General features: G+C 52.5%; 1 protein-coding gene across 1 annotated transcript; it reads right to left on the bottom strand.

Annotated features, from left to right (window-relative positions):
* Positions 1-3,052: 3,052 nt before the first annotated feature.
* OPRD1 (opioid receptor delta 1) lies at positions 3,053-12,962 on the bottom strand. The gene is made up of 3 exons (XM_021534903.2): positions 12,615-12,962; positions 5,744-6,093; positions 3,053-5,044 (listed from the first exon to the last, which is right to left on the bottom strand). The coding sequence occupies exons 1-3, from the start codon at positions 12,878-12,880 to the stop codon at positions 4,512-4,514; spliced, it is 1,149 nt and encodes a 382-aa protein (XP_021390578.1). The 5' UTR covers positions 12,881-12,962; the 3' UTR covers positions 3,053-4,511.
* Positions 12,963-18,171: the final 5,209 nt, after the last annotated feature.

The following is an 18,171-nucleotide window of genomic DNA, read 5'->3' as shown; positions in this document are numbered from 1 at the left end:
GAGCTTGGATTTATAATCAGGGGTGGCCTCGATGGGTGCAGCTCTGTCTGGGGGGCTAGGAGCACCCACCTCCCATCAGGTGGGTTTGTTCTGGTGGTTGCAGTCCTGGGCTTGCAAAGGACTTTATTTTCCCCTCTAAGCATAAGAGTGGTATGTGGGCCCACAGGAAATGTATTGTGCAGGATCAAGCCTGTATTTTGCCATCACTGCAGGCTGAGCCATGGCCAGGTGCTCTAATCCCATGGCTAATTCTGCTCCCTGGGAACCATCACCATTTGATACTCTTCAGTGAAATGTGACCTGCTGGATACCTGATGGAGAAACTGCTCTTCGACTTGGGCAACAACATTTATCCAAAAACAGCCTCAGCTACTGGGGAGATCCCACATCCCAGTGCTCCCAGTTCCTCCCTATCCCCAACACTGGCAGGTTTTTGCATCTATCTCCCACGTTTGGGGAATTCCTTGAAGCAGGAACAGGATCAGTGGTGGCACCACTGTGGTCACCCACAGGGCTGGGCTGGATCCTGTCAGGAGCCAATGCAATTCCCTACTCCAGCTCCTGCAGGTGCAGAGAAAACCTAGCTCATTCACAAATAAGATGGGATTGTACCCATCCCTGAGGGGCTGCTCCTGTTTCTGGAAAGGGGAAAACATGTCTTTGTCAATGGGAAGAAAGAATGTTGGTATATTCAAGAACAGAAGAAAAGGTCTGGGGGAGAACAATAAGATTTAAAATATTCAGAAATGATGAATGAGCAATTGTCTTGGGAACAGTGACACTTCACTGGGAAGCTGCTGGAAGCTGGGGGAAGGATGAGCCCCCACACAGTGGGGAGAGGGTGGGCGAAGGAAAACAGCTTAATTGAGGAAAGGGAAATGTCTCATTAACAAGGTTTTGTGCTCACAGAGTGAACTGGGGGCATTTTGAGGATTAGGAGGAGGAATTTGGGTCCGGTGGAGTGGACCCCTGGCTGTGTCAAGATCCAGCCTTAGTCAACGGGGGAGGTTTTCCAGCGCTGACACCTCCAGACTCTCCCTCATCACCAGTTGACAGCTCCAATTCCACACTCTGGTCTCCATCTGTTGCTACTGGAAGTGCATAAAAGGCTTTTGATTTACAGACAAAAGCTGGGAAAGTGGAGTTTGAGGGCTTTAGCATCCATGTAGGATGAGGCCTGGTGGTGTGAAGATCTTTTGGGCCCAGAATAAAAGCACTTTGAGTGTTGTTTGCAGGGTTTGTGAGTGATCTTTTTCATGTTTTTTAACACGTTGCTGTTCTAGATAGAAAATTTCTGCCTATGCAGTGGTGCTGCACGATCTGCAGGGAGAGATTGCATCTTCAGGAGCGTTTGTAGAATACTGCAATTGTTTTCTTGTTATTCCTTTCCTGCCTGGAAGAGGAAAGGAGCTTTAATTATGGCCAAGTTGCCTGGGGGTTTAATGATGGGTCTGCAAGGGACAGTTTGGTGATTGTACTGGGCTGTCTACCTGAATCCAATCTATTAAGGCTGTTGCCTGACCAGTATATCCCAGTTATCCCAGGATAACTGGCACATGCAATGCTCTGGTGCAGCTCCTGGTAGAGTGTCTCGCGTCTCTTTATGATGAGAATTGGGCTGAAATAGTGATGTGGGGGTATCTCCATCCCCTCCCCAAACTGCTGATGTCCTGGTTCCTTTCCCACTACAGCAGGCAAAAATAAGGAAAGTCTCGTGTGGCTCACACAACTCTTGGGAGCTGGGGATCCTGGCTCTATCCCTGCCTGGAGGAGCTCCAGTGCTCACACAGTATCCCAAACATCCCCCATCCCCTCCCTGCATGTTCTTCCTGGTCCCATTTGCTCAGGGAATAAAACAGTACAAATTAAACCAAATTTGTAACTCTGAAAGGAGGAAAAAATTCTCTGGGCATTATTAATAGTGATTTTCTTTTCCTATTAAATGATGAATTGCAAGACAAGCATTGCTGTCGAGCTGAGAGCCTGGGTCCACCCCAGGCTGCTCTGGGGTCAGGAAGGTAGGAGCTTTTGCTCCTGCTCTCCCCGAGAAAGCCACGTCCATTAATTTCCATCTGCATATTAATGCAATTCCAAAGTCAGACTAAACCTGCAGACAAAGAAACCAGTGTCATTATAATTAATCACAAGCTCAATACATCAGTGTTCATTACTTGGTGAATCAATTAAAGAAAAAAAATAGGGGAAATTATGTCTCCTGCAATAACGCATGTTTTTGGGCTGCAAATGTCCCTGGAAATAGCAGGTTGGCATGTGCCAGCACAGGTTGCTGCATAATTAATCTGGGCTGGCTGCTAGTTCAACAGGGCTGTGAAATCTCCGGAATTGGTGCCTGGCTCAGCTTTCCCAGGCTGTTGGGTAATGGATGGGGTCCTCAAGTGGTTTTCACATCCACTGTGCACTCTTTATGGTTTCCCCTTCTTTGGAAACTAAGAAACCTACACAGCAGAAGTGATCAGTACCTTAAAATCCAGTCTCATTAAGCCAGAGCAAAGTTGCAGGCTCCAACACCCATTTCTGTTGCTTTTCCATTAAATCCTCATTTGTATTTAAATTACAAATGTAATTTGGGCCAGAATTTGGGCTGTTAGTCTTTTAACATAAAATTACATCTTTATGACTTTTGGCAGAAGAGGTTTTTGGTGACTAGGGCTTGCAAACAAGCTCAGCTAAAGGGCTTTGGGGGTTCACAAAGATGAGTTTTTCCAAGTCCAGGTGAGTCTTTAGAACTTGAATTCAAAATCATGGAATGGCCCGAGTTAGAAGGGACCTTAAAGCCCATCCAGTTTCATGCCCTGACATGCGCAGGGACACCTGCTGTCCCAGGGTACCCCAAACCCCATCCAGCCTGGCCTTGGGCACTGCCAGGGGTCCAGGGGCAGCCACAGCTGCTCTGGGCACCTGTGCCAGGTTATCCCCACCCTCACAGAAAAGAGTAAGTTTAGAGGTAGTTTAATTACTCCCCAGACCACTCCCCTGAGCCAGACCTTGCTCATTTTTGATGCTTGGGAGTCACAAAAGAGCTGGAAACTGCTTCCTATCTCTGATTTTATTTTACTTTAATTTTTAGAAAGCAGGATTGCTGGACAGAAATGCCACTGTAAGGCAAATATCCCAAGGGTTGGAGCTGGAGATAGTGTCTGAAGTACGTTGTGAGATGCTGTGGATCCGGCATATTCGGCTCCTTCACACATGGAGTAGCTGCTGTAGTGGGAGGTGTGATGGGAGGCCTTGGGGTCATTTTAATTTCATACAGCTATAGACAGACGTATATATATATATATATATTTATAGAAGTACACAAAGAGTTCCTTCCGAGCATCAGCATGGCCCAGTCTGGGCAGGATCTCTCAGTGCTGCTTGCCTGCACTAGGATTTGTCCCCAGTTTTCCAGCCCAGATGAAGGACTGGAGGAGCTGGTTTTTAGGTGGGAAGAAGCTGGTTCAGCCCCCAAATCCCTGCTGGGATGCTGCCGGAATGGGGGTCATCCTTGCTCCATCCCCTGGCCATACCCATATTCCTAGCATCACATCCATGTGTAGGGCAGCCTTAGCTGCAGTCAGAGGTCTCTAAATAACGCTAACATAACAATGACATTAACCGTAGAAAGCTTTCTCTGGGAGTAATCCCAGTTTGAGGAACTCCAGGAGAATTTTTACAATGGATCTGGAGCTCTTTGCAAACAGTGTCTCTGAAGTGACATAAGCTTTTCTTCCCATGTCCAATTGTCTTTTGGACACAGCCCAGAAGAGGATGGAATGAGGTCCCATGACATGGCAGAGAAAATGGCCTCAAGTCATTCCAGGGGAGGATTAGGCTGGACATTAGGGAATGCTTCTTCCTTGAAAGGGTTGTCCAGGCCTTTCAAGGGGCAGCTGCCCAAGGCAGTGGTGGGGCAATGATCACTGAAGAGATTTAAACATCACTGTGTGGGTGTGGCACTTGGGGACGTGGGCTATTGGTGGTTTTTGTAGTGGTAGAAGAAAGGTTGAAGTTGATGATCTTGGAGGGCTTTTCCAACCTGAATCATTCTGTGATGCTATGATCACTTCCTGGCACAGTTCCTTTCTGCCATGTGAGTGTTTCCCCTCTTGCCACGGGCTGTGGTGTCATCCTGGCCCATGCAGGAGGATAAGCACGTGGACATAGCAGTTCTGGTACCCTGGGCTCTGCCAAGAACCATGTGTTGGAGGGTAACAGCCCCTGCTGGGTGTTGTTGGTTGAGGTGGTGGCATCAGAGGAGCATATCTGCCCAACCTGCCTTTTGTTCTTGTCCTCTCCCTACATCATTTGGTGAGTCCCAATTCTCCCTTTTTCTTTCTCAGGATGTAGAAAGTTCTGCAGTCAGTCTGTATGCAAACCCAGCAGTGTTACCAGGCAGTGCCCAGCCTGCCATTCTGCTACAACTCTGTGGTGGTGACCTGGGTGACTTCTGAGCGCAGCTCATCTCCTCCGTGTCCCCGGCAGCCCCGCTGGGGGCTGCCCACGTCTAGTCATGCCGGTTTGTTGCCAACTTCAGAAGGGGTGCAGGTGGAGACGTGCTCCCGCGTGGTGTTCCTGGCACGGGAGAAGCTGTTCTGGTCCACACGGGCTCGGAAAGGCAGGCAGAACTCTCGGAAGCACCTCTTGAAGTTTTCATCCAGGAAAGCATAAAGGACAGGGTTGAGGCTGCTGTTGGTGTAGCCCAGAGCGATGCAGAAGTGCAGGCTGGCCACCACGTAGGGGTTCTTCTTGTCTATGTCCACCAGCGTCCAAACCATGACAAAGATGTGGATGGGTGTCCAGCAGATGATGAAGGCTGCCACCACCACCAGCACCATGCGTGTGATGCGCCGCAAGTTGCGATCCTTCTCCTTAGAGCCTGAGAGGAGCCGGACGCTCTTCAGGCGAAGGATCATCAGCCCGTAGCAGATGGTGATGACCAAAATGGGGACCAGGAAGGCAAAGATGAAGACACAGATCTTGGTCACAGTGTCCCAGTAGATGGGAGGGTCAGGAAACTGGAGAGTGCACAGAACCTTACCATCTGTAGGACAGAGGAGGGTCAAAGAGGAAGCTCAGTGTCTGCTGAGAATATTCTGCCTTCTGCTCAGTCATGGCTTGTTAAAACCCCAGAGAGATGCATTCCTACCTGCCTTGGCAGAGGTTCCCTAGGAGCTCTGTGCCATCAGACCCCTGTCCACAAGACACTGAGGGGAGGCAGTAGATGCAGTGACCCTGGAACCTTTTCCTCCTTAGCCATTCAAGGCCAATCCTGCCTTCTCCCAACCTCCATGGTGGACATCCCCATGATACATCTCTATATCACCCTCCACTGAAATCTGTCCACTTCCTTAAGATGCCCAGAGCTTTCCTAGCAGCCAAGGACCAGTGTCCCCACATAGGAGCTGCAGATCTTAGTGTGGACCACTTGTAGACTGCAGCATCACTGGAGGGTTTTTTAGGCCCCATCCCAGGAGGTGGGGAGAGGCACTGGTTGGGCTGGAGATGGGGAAAGGTGTGGGATCCCTACCATTAAAGGCAGGGAGGACAATTTCTGGGACAGTTTCTAAGCTGGGAAATAACACCCATGATGCTTTTTCCAAGACAGGGCTCATTTATGGTGTCACAGACAGGTGCCCACCACTGACCACAAACCTGCTACAGGACCGGAGGTCAGGTTTGCCAGGTAGGCCCCGGGATGGACCGATGGGACGGGAGGGGATGTGTCCTGCGAGACACTTGCCTTTTGACTTGGTGACCGCCATGATCATGATGGGCACCCCGATGAGGGAGGAGAGCACCCAGATGCAGACATTGATGATCTTGGCTTTGGCCGGCGTGCGGAAGTCCAGGGCCTTGACCGGGTGGCACACGGCGATGTAGCGGTCCACGCTCATCATGGTGAGGGTGAAGATACTGGTGAACATGTTGTAGTAGTCAATAGAGAGCACAACCTTGCAGAGCAACTCCCCAAAGGGCCAGGTCTCCATGAGGTACTTGGTGCTCTGGAAGGGCAGTGTGCTGGTGGCCACTGCATCAGCCAGAGCCAGGTTGAAGATGTAGATGTTGGTGGCTGTCTTCATCTTGGTGTACCTGGGGGTGGCAGAGAAAGAACATGTTACAGGTGGTCAGGGCACTTGATGTGATGGGGGGGGGGCACAAACTGTCTGCTCATGAGGTGACAGCTGACTTGGTGGGCAAAAGTGTTGTGATATGCCTTTGTGCAGCACCAATGTGCGCAGAAACTTTCTAGGTGCACCAGGGAGTCCATTGAGGAAGGACATGGAGCTGTTGGAGCGAGTCCAAGGGAGGCCACCAAGATGACTAGAGGGATGAAACACCTCTGCTATGAGGAAAGCCTGAGAGAATTGGATTGCTCAGCTTGGGGAAGAGAAGCTTTGGGGTGATTAATTGTGGCCTTCCAGTCCCTGAAGGAGCCCACAAGAAACATGGGGAGATATTCTTCATGAAGGCCTAGAGTGACAGGATATTAGATGGGATACTGGGAAGAAATCCTTCCCTGGGATGGTGGCGAGACCCTGGCACAAGTTGCCCAGAGCATCTGTGGCTGCCCCATCCCTGGAAGTGTCCAAGGCCAGGCTGGACAGGGCTTGGAGCAATCTGGTTTAGTGGAAGGTGTCCCTGCATGCATGGCAGAGAGTGGAACTGGAGGAGTTTTAAGGTCCCTTTTAACCCAAGTCATTCTATAGTTCTATACTTGTGTTCTTGTGTGTTGAAGTCATAAAATCACAGAATCCCAAAATGGTTTGGGCTGGGAGGGACCTTAAAGCTCATCTCACTCCACTCCTCAGCCATGGGTAGGGAGCCACACACCACGTCCTGGTACCTGAGCAGGGGATGACATTCACATGTCATCTCTGCACAAGCTGGGACCTGCAGAGCATGGCTTGGCCCCTGCCATGGTGGTTTTCCTGCAGCTGACCAGGGAGGTGACACTCATTCCATGCCTGCTTTTATTCGAAGGAATAAAGAACTTTCCAGAGAACTCAATTCTCCAATGAGATTTATTTGCTCTATTTCCCTGAACCAGTTGTACAATGTCCTTTATCCCCTCAGCCCTATTTCATCTGATTTTCCACCTAGTAAATTGTGATTATTTAGCCTGCTTCCCTGTCAAGGTTGCTTGCAGAAATTGGATCGATTACCCCCGGAAACAGGCCATCTGGAAGCAGCCCAATTAGCCAATCTGGAGCTTTGGGGAAGCCTGGCTGTATCCCCCAGGGCATTTGGAAAGGGCTGGCTCTGCTTCTGGTTCTTGTCACACCCTGGCAAGAGGAAATGCACAGTCCCTCATGTCCAAACCTTTCCTGAAGGGTTGAGGCAAAGTTATGGCAAATGCCAGAGGAGCAGGGATGGTGAGCGTGTCCCAGGAGAATCCAGTCCTGCAGTGTTGGTCAAAGGGATGCTTTGAACGGTGTGGTGGCTTGGAAATAGATACTCAGGGATCTGCACATGTGTGGTGGAAGTGGCTGTGTGGAAGACCCTGTTCTTTGCAAGGCTACACCAGCAGCTCCAACTCCTCCTGTGCTCCCTTCCAGCAAATCCCCATTGTTCAGAGAGCATCCTCCCCAGCCTCAAGCTTTTTTAGATGTACCCTAATTAATTAACATCAGGGTCAGTTTTCCCAAAACCATCTCTGTGCATGGCTAAACCTGCCTGTAGCAGCAGTGGGGTAAGGCACAGAGGGGGGAAATTAACCCTTTGTTACTGAGATGGAAAGATTGTTTGCCTTGGTGTACTTATAAAAATAGATAGAAAGTGACTTTTCACATGTGTGATGGAGTAAAACACTTTTAAACTGACAGAGGGCAGGTTTGAATCAGATATGAGGGTGGTAATAACCTGGCACAGGTTGCCCAGAGAAGCTGTGGCTGCCCCTGTATCCCTGGAAGTGTTCCAGGCCGGACTGGACAGGGCTGGAGCAGCCTGGGATAAAGGAAGGTGTCCCTGCCCATGGCAGGGGGTGGAACGAGATGGGCTTTAAGGTTACTTCCAATCTAAAGCATTCTAGGATTTTGTGATAATTGGTACAGCTCATCACATGTTGGGGCTACATGAAATAAATTGGTGGGGGGATTGAGTGGCTCCCATCTCAGGTGGTCCTGCCCTGGCTGGAGCCCAGGACAGCAGGCTGGTGTGGGAAAGAGGCTCCTGGGACTGATGGGAGCACCCAATCCCTTCCCCTTATTCTTTCCCCATCTCAGCAGGGTCAGGAGAGTGTATTTGTGGGGACAGAGACCCAGCAGGTTCCTTTGTCAATAAAACTGGGAACTGGAGCTGAAAAACTAATTTCTCTCTGGGAGAAAACAGAAAACAGCAGCTTAACCCAGCTCCAAGAGCATTCCTGTCTCCTTCACTGTGGCTGCAAATGGCAGCCCGTTGCCCAAGGGTGGAAGTATTCAAGCTGAGCTTTTTGGTTTTTATTTAAATATGGCATTAAAAATGTCTTGTCCTTGAAAAGTCCTTTTCCATTCTCTTTAGTGTTATTTTCCAAGCACGTTTGCAGAAGAGTTTCCTCCCAGGTTAAACAAAAAGCTGAGAATTTGTGGTATTGTCAGGTTTTGCCTCTTCTATGTGAACAGTCAGTTCAGGTAGATTCACACATCTTTCGTCTCTGTTTTTTGAGTGAAATGGTAAAACAAATCTGTTATTAATTCCATGGTCTGCCAGATGTGCTTAGCTGTGCTGGGCAAGCACTTCCCAACCCCCTGCCAGATGTGCCAGGGGTGGGGGACTGGAGGGCCAGAGTTGTCACCCATCTCCAGGCGGGATGGGGCTGGTGAGGGCAAAGCAGTGACAGGCATGATTGGGATAATGGAGATGATTGGGATGATGATGGAGATGACAGGGCTGATAATGGGAATGTCTGGGATGAAGGGTTGACTCTGCTGATGCATTTGACTGGAATGACGGGGTTAACTAGGATGATGGGGTTGATGGGAATAACTTGGGATGCTGATAGGGATGACTGGGATAATAAGGATGGCAGTTTAGCCTCCAGCACTCGGGTTTTGGGGCAAGATTCAGCCCCCTCCAGGTCTGGGCTGAAGTTTCAACCCCCTGCACAGGGCGAGGCGTCCATCCTGGTGACCCTCCTGAGCTGCAGATGAAACTGCTGCTCTAGGAGAGAGGTTTATTGCCCACATTAGAGCAAATCATCCACTGCTGCTGATGGACCACCCTAGGCTGCCAAACCCATTGCAATTAAGTGAGTGCCTTGATTGGGAAGTTATGCACTTGAATGGAACAATCTGAGAAGTGCTGATGGAGAGAAGAGATGGGAGGGGATGGGGAAAGCACAGGGCAGCTCCACATTCCAGTCTCAATTCCCAAGTAGGGATGCCCTCTCCAAACCTCTTGGAAAATAAATAAGTGAAAGAAAAGTGAATAATAAGTGAAAGAAAAACTCCTGGAGCTGCTAAAAGCCGCTGCCTGAAAGATCCTTGCTTGACAAAGCCTGCACCCAGCTGTCCCTGCAGCCTGTGTGGGAGCTGGTGGGGGGCTGATGGGCTTAGTGGGGATGAGGGCACTTGCAGCCCTAAGCTCAAAGCTACAAATTGCTTCCAGGAATATTTTTTAAAGCATCTGACAATACAGTGGGCATGGCAGTGCTGGTCAGAGGTGTGGTGGGGAGGGTGCTGGGTGTGCTGGGCTCCCTCCAGGCATGCAGATGGGTTTGGTTGCCCTGGAGAGGGATTGATTTGGAGTTTGGCTGTGCTTGGCTCACGGTGTGTCTATTCACAGAGCTATATACCAGGGTCCTGTGTCTGCATCTGCCAGCTCTTGGCACTCATGGACTCTGTGGTAAACTCAGTGTGGTCCCAGAGGTCCCTGACGCCCAGGATGTGCTCCAGCCATGCTTCCAGACTGCCTGGACAACCTGCCTGGACCCCAAGGACACTGAGAGGTGGCACTAGGAGAAGAGCACAAGGCAAACACCCAGAATCGCCCTAGCAGTGAGGTCCAAATCCGAGCTGATCCCACCTCATAGCCCTTTCTTCCATGGACACAGATCTCCCCTAGTCCTGGCCTAAATCCTGTCAACATGGAGCAACTCTGACAAGGACCCTGGGAAACTCCAGCTGGCTTTGGCCATGAAAGGGGTGAAGGCACATGTCCCTGCAGCCCCTCCTGTCTCAGGGGCTTGGAGGATGATATTTTCTCCTTTCATGGGAGATATTCCCCATCCCTGGAAGTGTTCAAGGCCAGCTTGGACAGGGCTTGGAGCCATGTGGTCTAGTGGAAGGCAACAAGATGATCTATAAAGTCATTTCCAACCCAAACCACTCTGTGATTCTGTGTTTAATTCCACCAGCAGCTGGAAAATGTGGGGGCTAGAAGGTGTGGTGATGGGATCTGTGGCTGTCAGGCTTGCTAAAGCCTGGGTAACATGGAGTTACTCAGTGAGTAAAACAGGAAGGATGTTTTTGCACATGAAATCACTCTTTAAAATGCCTTCCCTCTCCTCTCCGAGCAGAACCAACTGGAGTGGGTCTAATAGCACTCATCCCTCACCCCGACATCGTTCGTGGCATCTGTCCCTGCCGCAATTACCTCAATTTGCTTTTTCAGACCAGGGCTCATTTTTGATGCCACTTTGAGTGGATGAAAAATCCCACTGGGGTCAGGTCGGGTCAGCAAGTTGCACTCCCCATTTCCACCTCTTGGATGGTTAAAAACACAGAGCAGAGCCCCACGGAGAGCGGGGAGCAGGGGCAGCAGAGCCTGATACCAGGGCAATGGGCACTCCAGGGTGGCTCACGGACCTCATGGACACGTTTCAAGATGTTTTCCTTCCCTCTGGTGAGTCACCACATTTATTTGTGCGCATGCAGTGCCAGGCTGTGCTGACCTCCTGTAACGATAGCTATGGACTGAAAGGGGTGGGGAAATGAGGGTGGAAATGGTTAAGAAATGTGAATTTGGAGAGTTTGTTTAAATCCAGCCACCAGCTCTGGTTTGGCTCTAGGGTTTTGGCCAAGCTGGGGTTATAGCATAACCTGAGGTTATGGAAATTGGAATTACCCCACAGATTCTGGACCTACAGGACCAAACGCCGTCCAGTGCAGAGGGGGTGGCTGTGGGACTGCCCAGGCACCCAGTGAGACCCTTCTGCTCCCTCCTGCCAGGCCGGAGGTGTTGGGGTCTGCGCCCTCACCGAGTGTAACTGCGAGCACAACCCCATGCCTTGCTGCTGGCAGAGCTGTGGAGGAGCTCCGTCAGCTCTTGCTGTTGGCACTGGTCCTGTGGTCTGTAAGACTTGGCTTTATGGTCCCATTTTCCATGTCAACCCATCTTAACCAGGCAGGACCACCCAGTGTCTCAAACAAAGAGACATGACATTTTGTACCTTAGCACAAGTGCCTGGCTGGATACAGCAGCATTTTGCCATGTCCCATCTTTAAAATGGGGGGCATTAGGGTCATGTTGCTTATCCTGGGGTGCAGAGACCCCACAGACCCTGTCTCTGCCCAGGGAAAGCCTCACCACAGGCGCTGAGGTCTTGAGTGCAGCCGAAGTAGCTCTCTCGGCTACTGGCGATGGAGGGGAGCAGCTGCTGTGGGAGATGGGGCTGGGCCATGCAGTTTCTGCTCTTTGTTAGAGAAAAACAGAAGTCGGGCAGCTGCAGGAGGTGCTGGCACAAGAAGGAAGTGGGAGTGGGTTGGGTGATTCCCACTGATGGATGAGGTGGAGCAGCGGGAGCCCGGCAGTCCCTGGCTGGGGCGGGGGTGCGCTGGACCCACCCTGCAGACAGAGCAGCTCCCAGCCCGCAGCGGCACCAGCCCTGCGGCTTCTCTTCCTCACAAAGGACAAGAGGCACCCACTGGGGCCGGGCCCATGCCCCCATCCCCAAACACAGCTCCCCTGCACTCCCCGAGCTGCTCCAGGCACGCATGGCCTCTGCCTTCACCCTTCGCACAGCACCAGCACCCCCCGCGCTCCACACGCACATCGCACACGCTTGCACGCGCACTGCTCACACGCACATCGCACACGCTTGCACACGCACTGCTGACAAGCACTGCTCACACTCACTGCTCACACGCACTGCTCACACGCTCTGCTCACACGCTCTGCTCACACTCACTGCTCACACGCTCTGCTCACACTCACTGCTCACACGCACTGCTCACACGCTCTGCTCACACGCTCTGCTCACACGCACTGCTCACACTCACTGCTCACACGCACATCGCACCGCAGCCGCCAGAGCCCGGCTCGCTGCTGCCAGCGCACGAGCAGCCGGTTCACAGCCAGCCCTGCTGCTGCTGCTGCAAACTCACACCGGGTGTAGACTTGTACCTGGTGCACCCAGTGCACACTCACAGCCGCGGCGCACTCACTCGTGGTTCACGCTCACTTCTGCTGCTGTTTGACACACAGCACGCTCAGCCCTGTGCACTCTTAGTGCAAACTCCCTCCTGGTCCTGTCTCACACGCACTCCTGGTGCACGCTCGCTCAGTGCCAGCAGTCACACCCTCCATGTGCCGCACGCTGACCCCTGGCCCAGCCTGGCTCCCCCGGTGCTCTCAGCCCTGGTGTGCCCGGATCGCCGCTCGCTCCCCGCGCATCGCGGGTCCCCGGCTCTCACCTGACGATGCCGTACATGACCAGGATGTTGCCCAGCAGCCCCACCACGCACACCACAGAGTAGAGCGCAGTGATGACGATGGCGATGAGGATGGATGTGGCGTTCTTGGCCCGCTGCGGGCCCGTGTCGTTGACCCCGTGCCCGGGCAGGGGCGCCCAGGCGGTGCCGTTGCCCCAGGGGGTGGCGGTGGCGGCGGGCAGCAGCGAGGGCAGCTCCACGGGCACATCCACGGTCACGTCCATGGGCACATCCATGGGCAGCTCCATGGCCCGCGGGCGGCCGTGACCCCGCTGGAGCCGCCGGGAGCATCCGAGCTCCGCGGGTTCGAGCCCCGCTCCCGGCCGGTGCCGCCGCCTCCGCCCGCACCCGCGCGGGCCCGGACTGCTTTATAAACCCGCGTGTCCCCCAGGCCACGTGGGGCCGGGGGCGGCCCTGCTCGCCCGCCCGCCCCTCGCCTGTCTGTACCCCTCCCGCTCCCTGCCTGCTCCCCAAATCCCTGCCTGCTATTCTCCCCCTTCCTTCCTACCTGTCCGCCCGCGTCCCCGCCTTCCTCCACCTCGGTCGATGGCTGCCTTTCTTCACTCGGCAGGTCCTTGTCTTCCCTCCACGGTCCCGTTTTCCCCTCATCCCTGTCTGCCTCTCCCCATCGCTGCCTGCCTCTCCCCATGCTTCCATTCCTGCCTACCTTTCCCCCCGACAGATCCCTCCTTGCGTCCCCCCTCCATGCCCCCCGCCCCCAAGCCTGTCGCTTTCTCTCTCCATCCCTGCCAGCCTCCCCTCACAGTTCTTGTCTTCTCAGCCCCTGCCTGACCCCCGTTCTCCCCAATCCCTGCCTTTTTTCCCACCATCCGGTTCCTTCCCTGCACCCCCTCTCCCTCATTCCTGCCTCTACCTCCCCTCCCTGCTTGCCTTCCCTAATCCCTGCCTGTCCCCCAGCTTCTCTCGGTCCTGCCTCCCCCCGCCAATCCCTGCCCGTGGCCCATCCCCGGAGCCCCCGACTGGAGGGGGAGCGCGATGGATGCAGGCGCTGTGACACTTTTGGGTTTTCTTTGTCTGTAAGAAGGCAGGGGGACAAAAAACCCTCTAGTCCACAAAGCAAAGACGGGCGGTCTCCAGTTCCCCCTTGGCCTCTGCTTTTCTTCCTCTCCTTCACTCTCCACATCACGTCTTGTGGGCCAGGGGGTGCTGGGTGAGTTTGGGGGTGCTGAGAAGGTCTGGGAGGATGCTGCAGGGGGATTCAAGAGGGATATTGTGGGGTGAGGCAAAGAACTGGAGGGGTGCTGGGGGTAGAAGGATACAGGAATGCTGAAGAGGGATTTAGGCGGCAATGTTTGGGGGATTTAGAAGGAACGCTTGGAGGGCAATAAGGAATACTGGGGGTGCTAAAAAAGGTTTCTAGGGGGCTTAGGAGGGATGCTGCTGCAGGATAAGGGATTTAGGGAGATGCTGCAGAGTGAAGGTGCAAATACAGACCCAGTAGCAGCACCTGCTTAGCAGAGCTGGGCTTTGTGGGATGTTGAGGGTCACCCTCCCCTTTCCAAGGATCCTTTCCAGCCTTGGGGCAGGACAACTTTCCTCTGGCAGGGCTCCCCCCTTTCAGGGTCTGCAAAGCTGAGAGGCAGGAGCCTTAATTTGCTGGAGCACAAGTGGAGGTGGAGGCTGTGGGTACACACACTTGGGAGGTATCCATCTCCTATTTGCTTTGGGGATAGATTAATTTGCTGCCCTGTGCCCTGGGACAGCACTGGCTCAGAAGAGAGGATGAACTGCTGTAATTTTGGGTACATTTGGCTCCAGAGAGACCGAGCAGGAGACACAGGACACGGAGAGGCCAGCAGCTTGTCCAGCCCTGGAGACAGGGTTTTCAGTCTGTGCAGAGCTCTGCCAGTATCAAGCTCCTGCAGTGCTGAAGCATGCAGACATTTCACCAAGAGCCTCATAAAAATGCCTGGGAGGGAATTAATGGCTTTTCAATCATCCCATGGTTCAGATGGTAACCATGGGATGAGAGCTCCAGAGCCTCTGAGCAGGGAGGCAGGAACAACGTGCTGTGTGTTTCTGTCCTCACGGTGTGAGGTGGCTGTGGTCCTGGCTGTGTCCCACAGGGCTGGTGGGATGGGTAAAGGCAGGACTTGGGAACAGAGGCACGGATTGAACATGTATATCTTTGTTCTTGTACTCTGGATGCATCAGCCTCCTTACTTGTAGGGTGTTCCCATTCCTGCAGTGCTTTTACAAGCCCAGGAAAGACTTGTAAAGGAAGGACAGGGGGATGTTCTGCACCTGTGTGTGGTCCAGAATATGGGATTTAAATTCCTTCCTGGGTGAAAAGAGCCTCTGGGACCCAGAGTGAGGTGTTGAGTATCTGCTGTGCTCAGCTCTGATGGAGGCCGGTTGCTGATCTCTCCCAGTGGGAAGGAAACATCAGGTTGGGGAGTGTAAAATAGCTTTTAGCATGGCTGAGCAGCTCTCTGGAAAAGAACTCATCCCTTCACTTGGCTCCCGGCATGGCCAGAGCCCCCGCACTGACCCCTTCCAATGGTTATCTGCAAAGGACTAATCATCCTGGCAGGTTCCAGCAAACACGTCCTCTTGGCTCAGCTCCAGCATTTCTTTAGACATTGTTTTCAGCTGGAATGTTAAAAATAAACCCAGTGGACACATAAAACAAATGGAAAATCTTTAAAGGGCTTTGGTGCTCATCTGCCTGCTCTCAGCTGTTGCTGCTCCTGCTGCCAAGCCTGGCTGCCACCGTGAATGGAGTTCCAAAACTGGGAAAACTGAGGTATGTCAGAGGTGAGAGCACCACCTAATGCAGTGCGTGCAGCCTGGTGGGTCTGGCAGGTCCTGACCCCAGCACTGGCCCTAGGACTTCTCTCTGCATCCTGAGTTTGTCCAATGCCACTTTGGCCACCCTGGCAGGGTGCTGAGGCCCTGGGACAGGGTGCCCAGAGAAGCTGTGGCTGCCCCATCCCTAGAATTGTCCAGGGCTAGGTTGGAAAAGGCTTGGAGCAGTGAAAGGTGAAAGGTGTCCCTGCCATGACAGGGGTGACACTGGAGGGGCTTTAAGGTCCCTTCCAGCCTGAACCATTCTGTAATTTTGTGATCTTGGATCAAGTCCTGCTCTCCTGCAGGTATTGCTTCTCTTAGAAAGTTCTGTGTGACAATGCCTATTTTCTCTATTTTCTCACCCACACCCTGAAAAATAATATATCAAATTGAGATGGTGAGAGCAATGCTGAGGCTGTTGAGGGGCACAATTCGTGTTGCTCATTTGCCTGGTGAGCTAAGGTCCACCCAAGGGGATTTACAGCTGGAGCCACTAATGGCAGTGTTTTGATTTACTCAGAGACTGTAAACTGGACAAAGTGTATTTCATGGTGGGAAGACCCTCTCCCCTGGATTTTATTGCTTTTAATCAAAATGGACATTAAAATGACATGCAGAAGCCATGAATCTGCTCTGGCTGGACTCCAGTCTAAGTCCATGGTAACCTCTGGAAGTTAATGAAGGAGGAAACTGGGGACATGAATTTTCCATGAGGATTTTTGGGAATTCAGAAGGACACTGAGACTCCCTAACAGTACCATGGCTTGATAACAGTACCTTGCCATGATAATTTTAGGGAGAACCTTGCACTGAATCTCTGGTGACACTGGGACAGCTGTGTCCTCTGCTGAGGTGGGGCCCAGGGCATTTCTGCCAGGTATAGGACTGTGATAGAAATACTAAAATATTTAAAATATAAATATATAAAAATATCTAGATATTTTTATATAACTTCCATTTTGGCAGCCAGCTTGAGTCCTGTCTGTACATTTCAGAGCTGTGATGCAGAGAGGGGAAATTCCATTTTTATTCCCCCTTCATAGAATCATGGAATGATTTGGGTAGGAAGGGACCTTAAAGCCGATCTAATTTCACTCCCTGCCACTGGCAGGGACACCTTTCACTAGACCAGGTTCCTTCCTTCCTTCCCTCCCCCCCTTATAGAAGTGATGCACCAACCCTTGCAGAGGGATTTACCAGCCTCCTCTCTTCCTCCTGAGTTCCTGTCACCATTCTCCAGTGTCTGATCCCACCCATCCCAACTCAGAAAACCAAGTGGTCAGCATAATGGGGCCACCAGGATGGAGCTCAGCTTGTGGTGAACCACTCTGCAGGGGCTCCTTCGGCATCTAGTTTCTCTCATTTATAAGGATGAGCCAAGACATGCACAGAAGCACACTTTGGGGAATTGCAGCAGAAAATGTCACTTTGTTTTCTGTAGATCTGAGGTGTTTGGGGGCTTGGGAGAGAATGGACCAGATGCTCAATGAGTATCAGCCCAACTGCACTGGTAACCACCGAGCTGCGAGTCCAGGCTGCTCCTCCATCTCCCCAGGGCTCATCATTTCCCCTCCCTTCACTGACAGCTCCAGATAAATCAGCCTTGAAGAGGAAAATGGGCTGATTTGTGTGTTTTGTTTCCCCATGTCAACATATCTGAGTGTTTTCATACCTTGCGGGGCAGCTGCTGCAAAGAACAAAGCCCATCCATCAGGGGAGTTAAAATTAGATGAGATTCTTCTCTGCCTCACTATTCTGCATGGCTGCCTGTGAGGTGGGGGGTTTGCAGCACTGTTTCCTTGGCACTGTGTGTGGAGAGGCTGTCTCTCAGGGAAGGTGTCTGCACACTTAGATGGCCAGAGTCAGAGTTGAGTCCAGAGGCTGGATGGAAAACCTCTGCTCACCACCTTGCAGGCAGCAATCCCTCTCCCAGAGGTTGGTGATATCTCAAGGGTGGTGCCACCAGTATCCCTGAGATGTTCTTGGGACATGAGAGGAGCTGTCCTCCTGCTGGGCTCAAGATGGTGACTCTGCCAGCCTGCCCCAAGCCTGCTGCTCCCACCCAAGGCTGGGGGCAGCAGGGCTCCTTACAAACACAGGGTGAGTGCATCTGCTAGTTCATCCTTTGAAAAATGCCTCCAAAGTGATGATTATTTCATCAGAGAGGTTAATGAGCCCTTTTCCTTCATCCAGGCTCACGCCTGGCCTCGTGGCAGTGACAGGGACAGTGATAGTGAATGGCTCATGGGCACCAAGATGGCAGTGAAGGAAGGAGAGTCATCACACCCCATCCCTGGGGAACTCAATCCCCACAGGAGCCTCTTTCCGTGACTGTTGCTTATTTAGGTATTTTCACCACGCCACTGCCCCCTCTGTGCTGCCTTTGTCTGACAATGGAGCATTGCCTGGGAGCTGGCAGTGTCTCCCTGGATTTTGGGGAGCTGGGAGCCGGAGCTGTGCCCCCACAGCTCACAGCTAGTGCTCAGAGGTGGTAGTGCTGCTTCCATCCAGTGTGCATCGGGAGCATTAACAAACTGTGAGTCATCTCAGAAATAACCATCACGGGGAGGGGGGAGACACGGCAGCATACTGCTCCCAGACAGAGCCAGGCTGGAAAAGAAAAGCTTTTTGCTGCTGGTGGAAGGAATTTGTGTCACTGTGACCCCTGGGCTCCCTGAGGGGCTTTCAGGGTTTTCCTGGACAGGGACAGGTCCTATGAGACTGAGGC

Source organism: Lonchura striata, chromosome 26 (genome assembly GCF_046129695.1).
Source record: "Lonchura striata isolate bLonStr1 chromosome 26, bLonStr1.mat, whole genome shotgun sequence".
Classification (NCBI taxonomy): Eukaryota; Metazoa; Chordata; class Aves; order Passeriformes; family Estrildidae; genus Lonchura; species Lonchura striata.
Note: the sequence above shows the minus strand (reverse complement) of the source record. Positions and strands in the feature narration are given on the sequence as shown.

Excerpts from the sequence above, each read along its gene's own strand:
- OPRD1 (XM_021534903.2), bottom strand. The coding sequence starts at position 12,880 with ATGGAGCTGCCCATGGATGTGCCCATGGACGTGACCGTGGATGTGCCC. Across the intron at positions 6,094-12,614 it reads GTCATGTACGGCATCGTCAG|GTACACCAAGATGAAGACAG; the intron begins GTGAGAGCCGGG and ends TGCCACCCCCAG. Across the intron at positions 5,045-5,743 it reads GGCGGTCACCAAGTCAAAAG|ATGGTAAGGTTCTGTGCACT; the intron begins GCAAGTGTCTCG and ends TCTGTCCTACAG.